This window comes from Phlebotomus argentipes, unplaced genomic scaffold, assembly GCF_947086385.1.
Source record: "Phlebotomus argentipes unplaced genomic scaffold, Phlebotomus argentipes genome assembly contig_5, whole genome shotgun sequence".
In the NCBI taxonomy this organism is placed as follows: domain Eukaryota; kingdom Metazoa; phylum Arthropoda; class Insecta; order Diptera; family Psychodidae; genus Phlebotomus; species Phlebotomus argentipes.
In genome coordinates this window covers 9,631,523-9,645,974 of record NW_026776165.1, presented here as the reverse complement: position 1 = coordinate 9,645,974, position 14,452 = coordinate 9,631,523, and the positions used below count along the sequence as shown (strand labels likewise).

At 38.7% G+C, this 14,452-nt stretch overlaps 1 protein-coding gene across 10 annotated transcripts in view; it reads right to left on the bottom strand.

The window, feature by feature from the left end:
* The window catches only part of LOC132256273 (solute carrier family 12 member 4), a 63,331-nt gene that overhangs the window by 28,426 nt on the left and 20,453 nt on the right, over window positions 1-14,452 (bottom strand). Inside the window, exons 1-2 of one of the 10 annotated variants that reach the window (XM_059752588.1) lie at window positions 7,565-7,670; window positions 6,128-6,803 (exon numbers count right to left, since the gene is read on the bottom strand). The exons of 7 other annotated variants lie outside the window; for them this stretch is intronic. In XM_059752588.1, the coding sequence (XP_059608571.1) occupies window positions 6,128-6,251 (124 nt within the window). In that variant the 5' untranslated portion in view covers window positions 6,252-6,803; window positions 7,565-7,670. Of the gene's footprint in view, window positions 1-6,127; window positions 6,804-7,564; window positions 7,671-14,452 lie in introns of those variants that run through there. 2 more of the 10 variants (XM_059752597.1, XM_059752589.1) reach the window with 2 other exon arrangements.

Sequence of the window (14,452 nt, the reverse complement as noted above, 5' to 3'; positions counted from 1 at the left end):
ATGGCAACGCGTTGAAAATTGTGCGTATTTTGTGAGTAAATATTTTGAGAGCGGCATTAGAAAAATTCGTGTTTCCGTATCATCGCAACTTGAGAAAATACAACCCTCAATGTTGAAAAATATTGTGTTCCATTCGGGGGCGGACGTGGAATGTGGGGTGAAATGAGAAAAATTCAAGCTGAAACTTCCGACAGCAGGGGAGCTTTTTCGGCCCGCGACGGGCCGAAAATCTTGGGTGGTGCTCAGATCGGGGATGTTAGATATACATTATTCACCTTTTGTCCTCTGGCATTCGCCCAGCGGCGTGGCGAAGGAAAATCTTTCTGCATATTTTAGCAGACTAATAGACTACAAACAGAGCCGCCCATCAGGGCATATCCTAAATGTTCCTCATCGTGAAATACCTGAGCCAATATTCACCAAAATAGCGACTGCCATTTACATATACAGTGGGTAATTTTACGCGATTTTGGGTTGCAAAACTACCCAAGTGAGATTTGAAGAGATGGAAAATTAGCGGAGAATTGACAAAATGCTGAAGCAATTGCATAAATTATTCCAACACACAGAAGCAAGAGTGAATTGATGTAAAGTTTCTGCGGAATTCAATTTTGCTCAAATTTAATTGGATTGACGAGCAGAAAAGTCTCTCTATTGCTCTCATTCCTTTTCCCAAGAGGACTGAATGGAAGGAAGAGATAAAACTGTATATATTTTTTGCTGCTTTTCATGCTGTGCAGCTCAATTGCTCTTCCCTTTATAGTCGTCGAGTGTGGGACAGAAAAAATTCAGACACAGTCTCTTTTTGGTGTCCGTGAAAAAAATAAATAAAATCATAAGGATGAAGCCTCAGTAGATTGAATGAGTCTGTAATTTTGATTCCCACTTCTGTCGGCACGAGACTCCTTATTTTCCACCCAAACAGCAGGCTTGAGCAACACATAACATCTAATTGTAATTGGAGTTTGTCTCTCGCAGTCTATTGCTCGCGACTTCAATGGCGGTGGAGAAGAAAAAAAAATCTCGTCCCGCCAAGGAAATCCACTCAATTTTCCACAACAACACTCACCAAGGGGTCAATGATTGGCTTTCACTCCGCTCACGCAGATTTCTTGCCAATTTACCAACAGAAGAAATTGATAGAAAAGGATTTAAAGTTGAATTATTCTTGACATAATTCTCCAATTATATGTCATATTCATATTCCTGCGAGACACAGTGAATCTGCTATTTTCCCAGAATTTCCGTCGCTCATCGCATAAATTCTCACTTTACATTTTCACCACATCATAATATTACACATTGTCAGGCGTGTTTCCCATTAGAATAAAGCTTGTCGTGAAACTTTGTAAATTACTGCAGCAATACAGAGCTTTGGAAGCGAAGGAATGTTAGTATAATTAATAATAGTGAAAATGTGAATGACATTAACAATGCACAACTAAAATTATTTGCATGATTGATCGGTTTAATGTTACAAAAGACCCACTGAAATGTTGCCTAATCAACCTTAAACACACTGAATTTTAAGTCAATTTGTTGGTCAATTCACTGAACTTCAATATTTTGTATATAACACTGTGCAACACTTTTCTGCCCTTTTTTGAGGTGTGGATTTTCTGATTCCTTGAGTCATCAGCTTTTCAACGGTACCTTCCTTTTTTCCCTAGACCCTCAAGTTTTCCTTTTAGAGCCTATTTTCCATTTTCCCCTATTTTCACCCACTTTGCCGCACTTATGTGCTCATATCTCGCCCAATTTTCCACGGATTTTCCTCAAATTAGGCTCAAATGATAGCTATTGAAATTACCTACTACTTTGTAAAACATTGTGAGTGTTTTAGATCACTCCTTGTTGGTCAAAAATGATCTTTTGTGAACCACTAGGTAAAAAATTCACCGGGTTTTTTACCACTTTTTTCTAAATATCTCCGAAACGAAGAAACTTTTATGTTGGATTATTTTTCCTATGTGTAGAGCACTTCAGGGGATGCATTTCCTCCATACATGCCGAAGTGATATCTCTTCTCTATCTGCCGGAAAAACGAGGTTTTCCCTCGACAAATTTTGCTTTTTTATGCTACGCGCACCCGCTAAAAAACTGAAAGAAGGTACATTTTGCTGTCTACGCATTCATTTAGATGATGATAATGCTTAGATGTTAAAATAAAAGAGAAAAAAAGCCAATATCTCGACTTTTTAGCTATTTTAGGTATTTTTTTGGTCTTAATGCAACTACTCCATAAAAAACAAAAAAATACTTAAAATAGCTAAAAAGTCGAGATATTGGCTTTTTTCTCTTTTATTTTAACATCTAAGCATTATCATCATCTAAATGAATGCGTAGACAGCAAAATGTACCTTCTTTCAGTTTTTTAGCGGGTGCGCGTAGCATAAAAAAGCAAAATTTGTCGAGGGAAAACCTCGTTTTTCCGGCAGATAGAGAAGAGATATCACTTCGGCATGTATGGAGGAAATGCATCCCCTGAAGTGCTCTACACATAGGAAAAATAATCCAACATAAAAGTTTCTTCGTTTCGGAGATATTTAGAAAAAAGTGGTAAAAACCCGGTGAATTTTTTACCTAGTGGTTCACAAAAGATCATTTTTGACCAACAAGGAGTGATCTAAAACACTCACAATGTTTTACAAAGTAGTAGGTAATTTCAATAGCTATCATTTGAGCCTAATTTGAGGAAAATCCGTGGAAAATTGGGCGAGATATGAGCACATAAGTGCGGCAAAGTGGGTGAAAATAGGGGAAAATGGAAAATAGGCTCTAAAAGGAAAACTTGAGGGTCTAGGGAAAAAAGGAAGGTACCGTTGAAAAGCTGATGACTCAAGGAATCAGAAAATCCACACCTCAAAAAAGGGCAGAAAAAAGTGTCATTTTTGTTGCCTAGTGTAATTGGAAACTATTCTTGAAACTATGTCCTCATAAAAGGCACTTGAGTGTCAATCAACGAAGAACGCATTTACGCTATGTGCAGCATGAAAACAATGTCCTGACTCACGACCATTGCAAAATTCGGTCAGAGGCACAAATTTCGAGAAAGACAATTGCATCGTGCTGAAAGGCACGGAATATCGTCGCCATGAATATGAATTCGACAAGAGAGTTGACAGATGAAATTTCAGTCCTGCAAAATTCATCGCATGCCACACAATTCACAGTCCCCACAGTCATCAATATTGCATTGGTATGCGTGTTATGGGAGGAAAATATCGGCTCCTGACGTGCATTTCATGCGACATCCTTCGGAATACTTAATATATTGTGTAGTACTATTGAATTGTTCAAGGGCGTGCCATCGATTTCTCGCCGGTGTTGAAGAAAAGCCTCGACGAAATTATAATTATATCTCCTTGACACTTTCCTGTTCGGAGAGGGAAAAAACCCCCATCGCCGTAATCACTCTCACAGCCTTGCACAATGCCGTGGAGGGAAAAAAATCCTCACTGGGTCAAGTGACACTCCATTGAGGAGCACATGTGCTATGCGGGCGTATGTAGTAGACGCTCTGGATACGACGTCTCCCCCACAATCTCACCCTCTTCTGCCAGAAGGTTCACTGTTGTGGAAATCCAATACGCTTCTTCACAGGTTACGGCTAATTGTGGGTTCGCCTATTCGAGTCCCTCACAATTCACTGTTCCGATCAAGTAAACATCTCAATTATCCCGGTCTATCCAGTGACAAATATGTATTGTGGATGTAAAAGCAGCCCAGAAATAAGCTAATAATCATCATGGCCTGAAGACTTTCGCTCTAATGTGTGTAATCTCATTAACTAGAATTTACTAAAATTCCACCCAAAAGGCCGCTTCTGAAACTAACAAATTATCATCCATAGAATCATAATTCCCATGGTGGGAAATATCGAAACTTTGACTTCTATGCGACTCACACCATTTTCTAATGAGTTATTATGAGCAGAGGAAGGAAAACAATTACCCACATCTGGATAACTGGAGGGAATTTGGTGGCGGGATTTGAATGTGTTCTTCTTCAATATATACACAAAATGTTCACGAGTACAGCATCATGTTTAATAAATATTTGTGTTTTCCACTGAAGATTCCGCTACACATTACACATATACAGCGCGCGTTCTGCTGGTTTATTGATTTTAATTCAGAAAAATAAATTTTGTGCAATTAATATCGGAAAATATATTGTGTTCCAGATAAATTTGAGCCAAAATAATGTGAGCAAATGGAAATACTGACACAAAACATTTATCCAGCTCAAATTAAATTAGAACTTGCATTGTGAGCAAACACATTTTTCCATTCTCAAATAATCGCATCTGGTTACTCACTATGGGAAGCTAAATAAAATCCAATTTATTAACACTCAATAAACATAGCAATGCTGCAAATCTATATTCACAGTTTGCAACTCCAAAAATAGTTCGCAGCAAAATGAATTAGTGAAGATTTTCAAATTCTGTGCAATTTCCCCATCTGGCAACTACGTGATATGCATTTCTGTCAGTTTATTCGCTAGAGAAGTGCAAACAATGATAGCTTTTCACATGACTAAAGGGAATTTGAATATTAAACTTAGAACAACTCTTTGGGTTGTAATTATATTAAACAGGAAGTTTTTGACACACATACTAAGGAAGACATAGTAGGCAAAAGTGACTTCTCAATTTAGAATTTCAATCTTTTCAAGCTATTCTTACAACTTTAGCTGTCAAGGAAACAGAAAAGTAATTTTTTTAACTCTTCCGCTGACAGGATATTGAGCACAAAGCCTTACATAACACAAAAATCATAATAATTCACAGAATATTTCAATTTGAGAGGGATAAAAAGAGATTTGTTGAGACTTTCCTGGATAAAAAGCATCTAAATAAGAAGAAAATGAAGCAGAAATAGAAATAAATTTGTTTACTATGATATAAAAACTAAGAAAATTAAACTATCAAAGAATTAAAGGTTTTCTTGAAACTATGCACAGAAATTATAATGTGTTTAGTGTTCTTGATAGGACTTCAACAGTGCTTAAAGTTTCACCAAAATTATATTGACTAAAGTTGCCAATCGTGCAGTTTTTAAAAGTTTTGATACACAGAAAGAAATTCATTTACAAAAATCTCTGTGCTTCATTTCAAATAATCCAATCAATTTGCTGTCATGAGACATTTTTTTTGCAATCGCAACATTGGATTGTTAAAACCACTTTCCAAGAATTTTCCTATGTGGCCACGTTTCTTCCCCGACGAAAGTTTTTTCCAAATAGCATCCACCACTTTTCCATGGCAAACCGTAGGAATAGCGAAGCTGCAATTTTCACAGCGTCATTCGATTGGCAACAATATGTGAACTTTTGGCATACCTAAATATAGAATTGTGCCGGATTTGCAGACAAAGCAATTGCAATCAGTGATGAATACTTGGCGAAAAAGCTCTCAATGCTATTGTTATTGAGATTGTGTAAGCTTGACATGCAAAAAAAGCTATGGTGAAGCAAAAGAATTTTACGACTTGCTGTCTTAATTGAATCATTTGCTAAAGAATAGCTTTTTTATGGATTAAAGCTATTAAATCCTATGACTCTTTATGCATATCTCGATATCATTCACACTTCTGAACGAATTATTGCCGTTGTTGTGTGGCTGAAATTGGACTTGTGCCAACTTTCTGTGCATATACAAATGATAAGAGTGAAGCTTCTGTCACGAAAAACTACTTTTTAGAAGCTAAAACTTTCGGAAAGTTCGGTTTTGATGGAAAGTACAATTCAAGCTGTTGCAAGGAATAATAAATTTCTAATTTTACATAACCAGATTGTAATTTAAAATAGTCACAAAAGGATTTGTCATTTTCACTGGTCAAAAATCCTCAAGGAAAAGTAGTTCAGAGGGGTTTTCAATTAAGTTGTGAGCATCCACACCTATTTATCGATTTTATTGCGTCCCAACAATGCGCTCTAGCGTTGCATTCGCACTTCTTCCACCACCTGACTTCAATTTAATTAAGAACAATTGACTGGCAGCACGAAAAGTGCTTCGCAGACACTTTACACCGTCGGAGCCATTTTCTCACCGACAGATAATAATGGACTTTAAAAAGAATTGTGTATTATATGGGAAAATGAGAAAAGAGGATTCTCTCACCGGCTTCTGCGGACTTTGCTGGTGATGATTCCGCTGGCGGCTGCACAGAATTGCCAGCACTACTCTCACCGCCCTCCGTCTTCTCCACATCTACCGTTACGCTCTTCTCGCAATTTCCCGACATTTTTCCACCTCCCGTGCAGTGTCTTTTGAGCCAATTTTCTCAAAATTTACAGCTCTCTAGGGGCGGTTTTTCTTTACTCTTTTGATTTATTCTCACAATTTTCCTCTATTTCTCAATCCCTCTTCAACCAATTTCAGCGTTCAACAACCATATATATGTATAGAGTTTGATTTTCAAAGCGTTATCACTAAAACTTCACTCTTCTAACACCACGATAAATTTTATTTATAATTCTTTTAACCTTTTAGAATTCAATTAATATATTATACTATTTAATAGATCTCTAACTGATACTTCTAACACTGAATTTAGAAGATTTTTTTTGTTTAATTTTATCGTTACTTTTAAAATACTTCTATGCCTCTTTTGAGCAATCTTTATCTTCACAGAATCAAGAGAAGTGCGTCAGACGCACTTTGCGGTGATTTTTCAAATCGAAAAGGCAGGCTTTGATGCCCCAGTATTTGTTGAACTATTGCATAAATCGCATCGGTGCTTTTTTGGGTGTTTTATTTCATATTTCTGACAGATTGTGACCTGAAATATGCATATCTGTGGAGAAAATTCTGTGCTGTGAAATTGAGACCGGCCATTTTGTGCTTCACCAACGAAATGGCCTCCATTTTGTTGATAATAAGATTTTAAACGCTTAGTAAAAGGGATTTTCTGCAGCGAGAAAAGCCGCATTTTTTCACCATAGCGTCAAAAATTCCCATCGAAAATGGGTAAAACAGTGGCTTTTCTAACAGTGTATTAATGGTGAATTTCCAGCTCGTGAAAGCTCACTGACAAGCTTTAAAGTGCCGAGAGCCGTGAAGCCGTAGGAAAGTGTTTTGAGGCAAAAGTTTTGTCGCGTGTGTGTGAAGCAGTCAAAAGGACAGTTGTGATAATTGGAACAGTGATAGTCGCAAATTTCTTTCTATCGCCGAAAATCACGCCCATCGACTGGGCTCACAGTCTTGGGGAGGGTGACAAGAAATTATGTCGATGGTGTGGAATTGCGGCATCAACAAATATCACTGACTTGGGAAACTTTCTTTCCCTCACAATCACCGCCACTGACAATGGAGAACGGTCTCAATTTCAGCTGATTCCTCGCCATCATCCCCCCAAAAAAAATTTGCCTAATCCCATCTGTCAATCTGTATGGAGTGTTTTGTGGTGAAAAAGAACATTCGTGATAGATGTCATGGTCATATTTTTCTTTGCAATTTCCCACTGTTTCAGAGCATCACAAGCATTTCACTTGATAAAACACATTTTTCCACGCGACAGAACAAAAACACAAGAGTCCACAAAATTTTTACACGAACCTCACCAACGAGAAGGGATATTTTTCGATGGGATTTCTTTCTCTCCTTGTGAAGAGTACCAAATACAATTCACCATTTAACGGAGCAGAGAATTCCACCTGAATCACTCTCGTAGTGTGACTTCAGCACTCTACTGAGGCGGTTTAGGGGTGAAAATCTATCGTGGACCAAAAACAGCGCCCCAAATCTATTGGCATCCCTTTCTGCTTTGGCCCTCCCCAGTCGAAAGCTCGCACTGCTGAGCTTTGGCACGAGTGAGACACTTGTGGTGATTGCGTGGAGAGAGACTGTGAAAAATCCATAGAATCGCATGCCTGGGAATCTCCTCATTGTGGAGCAGCATCCCCTGATGTACCGCTCAAATGGGTGCCATGTCGACAAGAGTGGGAACAGTTTTGTTCAAAACTTTGCTATACACGAACTTCGACAAAACACATCTTTTGGTTAAGAAAGAATGAAAATCGGATGTCAAACCGATCATGTACAATTAGTAATTCCAGTTCAATCACAGAATTAAGTTCTGGATTTGACTTTCAATTCCAATACTAATATTCCCCCCATGAAGCAAATGTTGACACATTCCAATAAGTGAAAGATAGCATTTTCTGTATCCTTCCTTAACGGCATCTTCTGTGTGCCGAACATTTTCCCCTCGAAAATGAGGCCACATGGAGCCACATCTCGTCCTCTCGCTCGGCTCTCTGACTGCTCGTGCGACCTGACAAAGTCAGTCGTACTGTGTTTCTCCCCCACGAAAAAGAGGGGCACGCGGCATTGCGCAGAGATTGTGGGCTATTAAAGAGGCATAATAAGGCTGAACCCGGGAGTTTTATTTATCTCCTTTAAAATACTCCTTTTTAATCCTCCTTCAGCGATCACCCCTCCCATCTCCGCAGGCGATTCACTCACCAATGTCTAGTCATGGCGTGAGAATTCTCTCCCTTCGCCCTGACCATGGCGCGTTCCACCTGTGAAAATGCCACTTGTCCTACATTCCCCACCCACACTTGGACAATGAAAGTGACACAAAAGGATGTCCAGGAAGTGAGCAAAACATCGATAGAGAGGAAAACACACAGATCATCTCCTTTGACAGAGCAAAAAGGGCAAGTTGGGAAGGACAGCAGAAAGCTCAGCGCGAACTTCTGCCCACATTCTCTATTATATTCCTATTCTCATCGTGTTTTCACCCACCCCCGCCCAACCCTGAGCCAAATGAACGCTTCAACCCCAGCGAGACTCTCGCTTTGCCACCACCACTGGCCAGGAAAAAACTACAATCATTTTTGTGCATGAATAGCAGGAAATGGGGAAATTAACTCAACTATCGTGAGTCGCAATGACGTCAGAGCGGAAAAGGTGGTATATATGGATCAATTTAAGTACAGCGCGCTGCGGTTATTGAATTACGCCGGGAAACTTTTCCTCCAGCATCCTGCGAGGCGCTTAGTCCTTCAGCTTCACGGTAGAAAGACGTATATTCATCAATATCTCACCATAAATGAACCTTCATTAAATCTAAGGATGAATTCAAGGCTTGGCAAATCCTTCAGCGTGCTCAATCATCTTGATGACAGTAATCAATCGAACGTACCTGAAAAGAAAAGAGTTTCCTTCGTGAGACTCAGATTTTTATGTCGAAGATAAAAAAAATTCAAGTGGAAATGAAGGCAGGATGAAAAATCATTTTTCATATTCATTTATTTATTTCATTCATTTATTGGCAATCACTGAGGCAATTTTTCGGTGAATTTGAGAATTTTGCTTAAAATTGTTTAATGTCTGATAGAGTAGGATTTTTTCTCTATAGTAAGCTCACACATCTTAGACATAATTCAGCAAAAAATTGTGCTTTTCAGCTCATATTGCTGTGCTTTTGGACATTTTAAGTAACTTTGCCATACGGAAAGACCCATTGCAGAGTCAAATGAATTGATGGATATCCGAGAAAACTTCACACACTTTCAGCTCGACAACATTGTCATTCACAAGCATCCAGATGTGACTTCTTGATGGAATGATTCCTAGCATATCACCTGTCCATTGTGACGTCATGTGCATATGGGTCAACACTGGAATTGCAAAACTAGCAATGATTGCACATCTACCTTCATTTGCACACACACACACCCCCTCATTTTGTCGGACATTCAGTCAGCTTATAGTGCAATTTCTGACGCTACTAAATATTCAATACATCATTCGCTCTGCGATGATGGATCATATTTCCCAGCAAAATTCTCCCCTGAGAATCATCCTCGCAGCGTGATTTAATTGAAATGCTATTTTCAATGCAAAATGTTTCTGATACAGCCAAAAAATTTTCATGTTCAAAGTGAAATGAATTTATCAATTGCCGGACAGGAATATTTATCAAAAAAAAATATATATATAGGGGGAAAAACCCAATCTGACATTATTGCAAAAAAAAAACTCATTTCCGTTTTCAAGAAATTCGACGCACCCACAAAGAGACGAGGGCGAAAGAGAAGCGCCATGGACACATTCGGAGGTCACACGAGAAAATTGTTATGCCTGAAGCACTTTCTCTCCATCTTCCTATCGTAGTGTCGCGTGAATTTTCCCCAACCCACGCCCATCGCGGCACGGGGACAAATTCACCAATGTAATTTACGTGTAATTAATAGTCTATTCCCCGAAATAGAAGCCCCAATGCGTCTCTCTTTGGCTATTTTGTATGTGAAAATGAAGAAACCCAACACCATTCCAGTCTGATTCGAGGGTGAACGATGAGAAAAGTGAGAGAAGATGAAGAAACCTAAATGCTTAATTAATTGCTGTGTCAGTTTGAACTGAGAGCCTCGAAGGGTGAAGTTTTTGCCCACACCGACAGCACCGTCTTGAGCATGCCGCCTTGCAACTGACCATGGGAGGCATAGAGAGAAGCACGGATGTGGCATCATTTAACTATACCGAATTCGGTGGAGGGAACAAAGCGATTTGGCATTTCCCTCAATATTAAGCACACTTCATCTTTGCAGATTAGGCGGACCGCCTCACCCTTGATTTGAGCGGAAGTCGGCAGTTGAATGAGTTAGCGCCTTCGGAAGACGGTGGTTTGGGTCGCTCATTGATTTTAGATTACATATCAATCAGGAAGAGAGATTACTGTGGAGAGCATGATAAAATCCGGAGTATTACAAGGGTATTATATGACTGTAATTATTCAATTTAACACATTCAGACTGATTAATATCTTGGTGTGCATGATGATGATTAGAGGTAGGAAATGCGTGAAATTTTACTCATTCCAGTTGCGGATCGAGAAAGGCAGAAGACTTTGTTGGACTGAAAAGCAATCACAGAACTTTAAATTGTCTTATCTTTAACAAGTGCAACTGTTTCAAATCTTGTTCACTAAATATCTGTTTATTATTAATAACATTTTCAATTATATCGATAAGCTTTATTCACTCCCAATTGCATGCATATGCAATAACATCAAAGCGATTCGGTAAATTCTATCTAGGCAAGTTATTAAGAGCGCATTGGGTTACAAAATGACCTCAATTCAAATGCTCATTATGCTACATAAAGTGCATTAAAAAATCATCCAACATGCTTCTGCAATGCAATATCACGGTCATTAATGACATGACGCGAGCATATATTATAATGCCACCCATTTGCCAGCAGGACACATGCGTCACTGATGAATTCCCGAGTTACTGGCAAACTATAAAATTTGCACGAGTATGACGTGATACATGACCGAAATCATAGCAAAAGGTGGAAGGAAAAAAAAAAAACAGAATGAGCTCTTAAACTTCCATCCATCTCAATTGTATATTCATGGTGAGCGCATGAAAAATGATTCGCACCTCGATTGATCACCGTGAAATTGTTTCGTCAAAGCCTCGAAGGAGTGCAAATAAATTGCCCTTTTATTTATTGAAGGCACACTATCAATAATTCCAATCAGGGCTAAAGCTCGCAGGAAGTACAGATAACGATGCGTGAAAGTAATGGAGTGCCGAAAAGATATGGGCGGCTTTTCTCAAATCGGATTTCAGTGTGAATATGTATGTATTCTGGGGGGAAATTTGAATTTTTGAAGAGAAACTTAATTAGTTAGATGACAAAAGTAATTTTCCACATTTCTCTGTGCTATTCTTTAGTTTTAATCCACGAATATTTCAGCATTTTCTCTGGTTGGTGGAGAAAATCGGATTAAATTCCATTTGGCCAGCGGAAAAGTATTTTATATTTCATGACAAGAGAATTAATTCTCTTGAGGTTGGCTTTTAATAACTGAAAAGAATTGCACTGAATGAATACAATGTGGATGATTTACGATGGGAGAATAAGTAATGTTTCATGCTGTTCAGACATCAATTGCTCCATAACGGATGTGAATCCTCGCACTGTAATGTGAAATTGCCTTTCAAATTGTCCCAATTTCTCTCTGCTGTATGGTTTTTGTTGTGAACATTTCCAATTTATTTTACTGACTTCCCTTTGAAGTTCCTCCTCCACCCCAGAGACAAGAGAAAGTTCGCAAAGAATATACTCACATGAGGCGCATATTTCCATGTTTCATCTCTCAGGCAACTCATTGTGAGTTTTCTTATACTGCAGAAAACATGAAAAGAAGCTTCAACGTGCGAACAGACTTGAAATTTGAATTTACCACTACAGTTTGTTGAAATAGTTGCTCAAACTATTTTCTTTTGCCCAAAAGGACTTGTGTGATGTTTGTGTAAATTAGTTGCCTTTGCTGAGCTCATTTCGTAGAGAAATATTATAATTCTGTGAGTGATCAAACGAAGCAAGAGTCTCAAGAATTCACTCAACTGTTCATGAGTGTTGTTGGATGTTATATAAATAAAATAGGCGGCCCAATTAAATCATTAAGCAAGAGAAGTTTCTAAAGCACCCTTAAAACTTCCCTCGGCAATTTCCTTCACCTGGAGAATTTCACTGCAATTTATCCTCTTCGCAGCAAGTTTGAAAAGGTATCTTCTACGACCAACTTTTACGATCAATGAACGCAAAAAAAACTGTATCATTTTACGAGATTGAATTTCATAACGCACAAGAAGATATAGTGCAGAGGGTGTAAAATTCAGATGGATTCTCCACTAGTTGAGGATGAAAAGACCCATTCTCAATTTATTACCACGACAGTCTCAAGAAAAGCGATTGAAGTAGCAAAAGTGCCTCAAATATTGATTGGGAATTTGAATTTCGCCCTTTTTTTAGCCTTTTCTTCAGCTGACGCTAAACGTGGTAAACTTTGCGAATGTGCAATTGACAGAATTTATCCTGGGGGTGAAATTAATCAATACTTTCCCAGCAAAAGCTCTCAGCTATATATCATACGGGAAGATTTATATAACAATGGGATTTTCCGAGTAATTAAACGAAATTTCAACTCACTATTTCATTTTTCAATTTCATATTGCAATATTTATCTTTATTTAATGAACATTTCTACGCCTCAAATGAAGCGCACACTGAAACATCCAATTTTCTAGTAAAGCTTTCAGAGCTTTTGCATACTTTCCAACTGCAGTAGCGTGAAAAAAAAATCCCATTCACACTGCAAGAAGTGAATTATCTTCATTAGAATGCCGACAAAACATTCTTCATTCTCACTGCAATTCACCGCAGAAAGTCGTTCGATGGTGTAAAACAGTGAAAAGACGTAATGCAACTAACCACTTTCGCATGGCGAAAAGGAGCAAAAGAGCGCGAATTCACGACGCCTGGATGACGCGTCGGTTTCTCACTGTGCTTTTTTTATGCCACTTCGCGTCTTCTCGTCATGCCTTGATGTCTCTAACTATCTCCATACCGCAGAGTTTCTCTACCCACAAACAACCCCACACCGCACTCGCCCTCGTTTCTCTTTTTTTTATATTAAATAACACCCCAGTTTCCCAGCTGAATCGAGCTAACGAGTTCACTGTTCTCGGCGTATGGAAATAGTGAAGCCGCAGAAAGCTTTCCCACACTTCTTGCCAATCTCCTCTCGGGCGTGAGCAAAGAAAATGCCACTGCTAAAGTGCAACTGTGCGCTATTGATTTAGTAACTGCAAATTTAATTAATGGATGTTGATTAATTACTTTAGCAAATACTACGGCAAATATAAACTTTCGCGCGCGAAAAGTTCCGTTGTGAGATTCAAAATATTCTGCCAGAGCTGGAAGTATTGAAACAACAAGTCATGTTATTTCATGTTTTTAGGCGATTGAATTTTAGAAGAGTATTATATTGCAGAGGTTAACAAGTTAATCCTCATTTTGGCAGTATCACATATAAAATCACTTTGGTTGTTTGTAAACCAACAGGTGCAATTTCAAAGCTTGACACCTCTGCAAATATTCGACTTTCGGTATCAGTCATCTGTCCACTGCGTTTAGGCAAATATGTCAGGTGTGATTTTTGCGTCATCACTGCAAAAGTCAACAGTTTTCGGCAACTGATAAAAATGACAGAGCAAGAAAAGCCCCAACTTAATAGCAACAGTATATAATCAGTTCTGAGTGCAGGGGTTGTAATTACAGGCATGACAATGCTAAAGCCGGATGAAAAGGACGTCAAATCCCTTCGCATCGGATGAACTGGCGATGTTAATTCCGTACAGCTCTTAATCTCGCTGTCTGGGGCGAATGTGTAAAAATAAATTTTAGTCAAAAGTGAATAATTTATTTTAAATTGGATTTTCTGCCCTACCGCAACTCCCATGGCGTGAAAAATGGCCCATGACGACAATAGATGGGCGGATGTGGAATTTTTCACACACCCTGGCGTGCTGGTTCGCGAGAGAAATCACATTTCTCCCGGTGGGTGTGAAGGTACAATCCGAATTGGGAGATAAATTTGCAATAATCCTTCTGCGTTATGATATTAAGCAAGTCCAC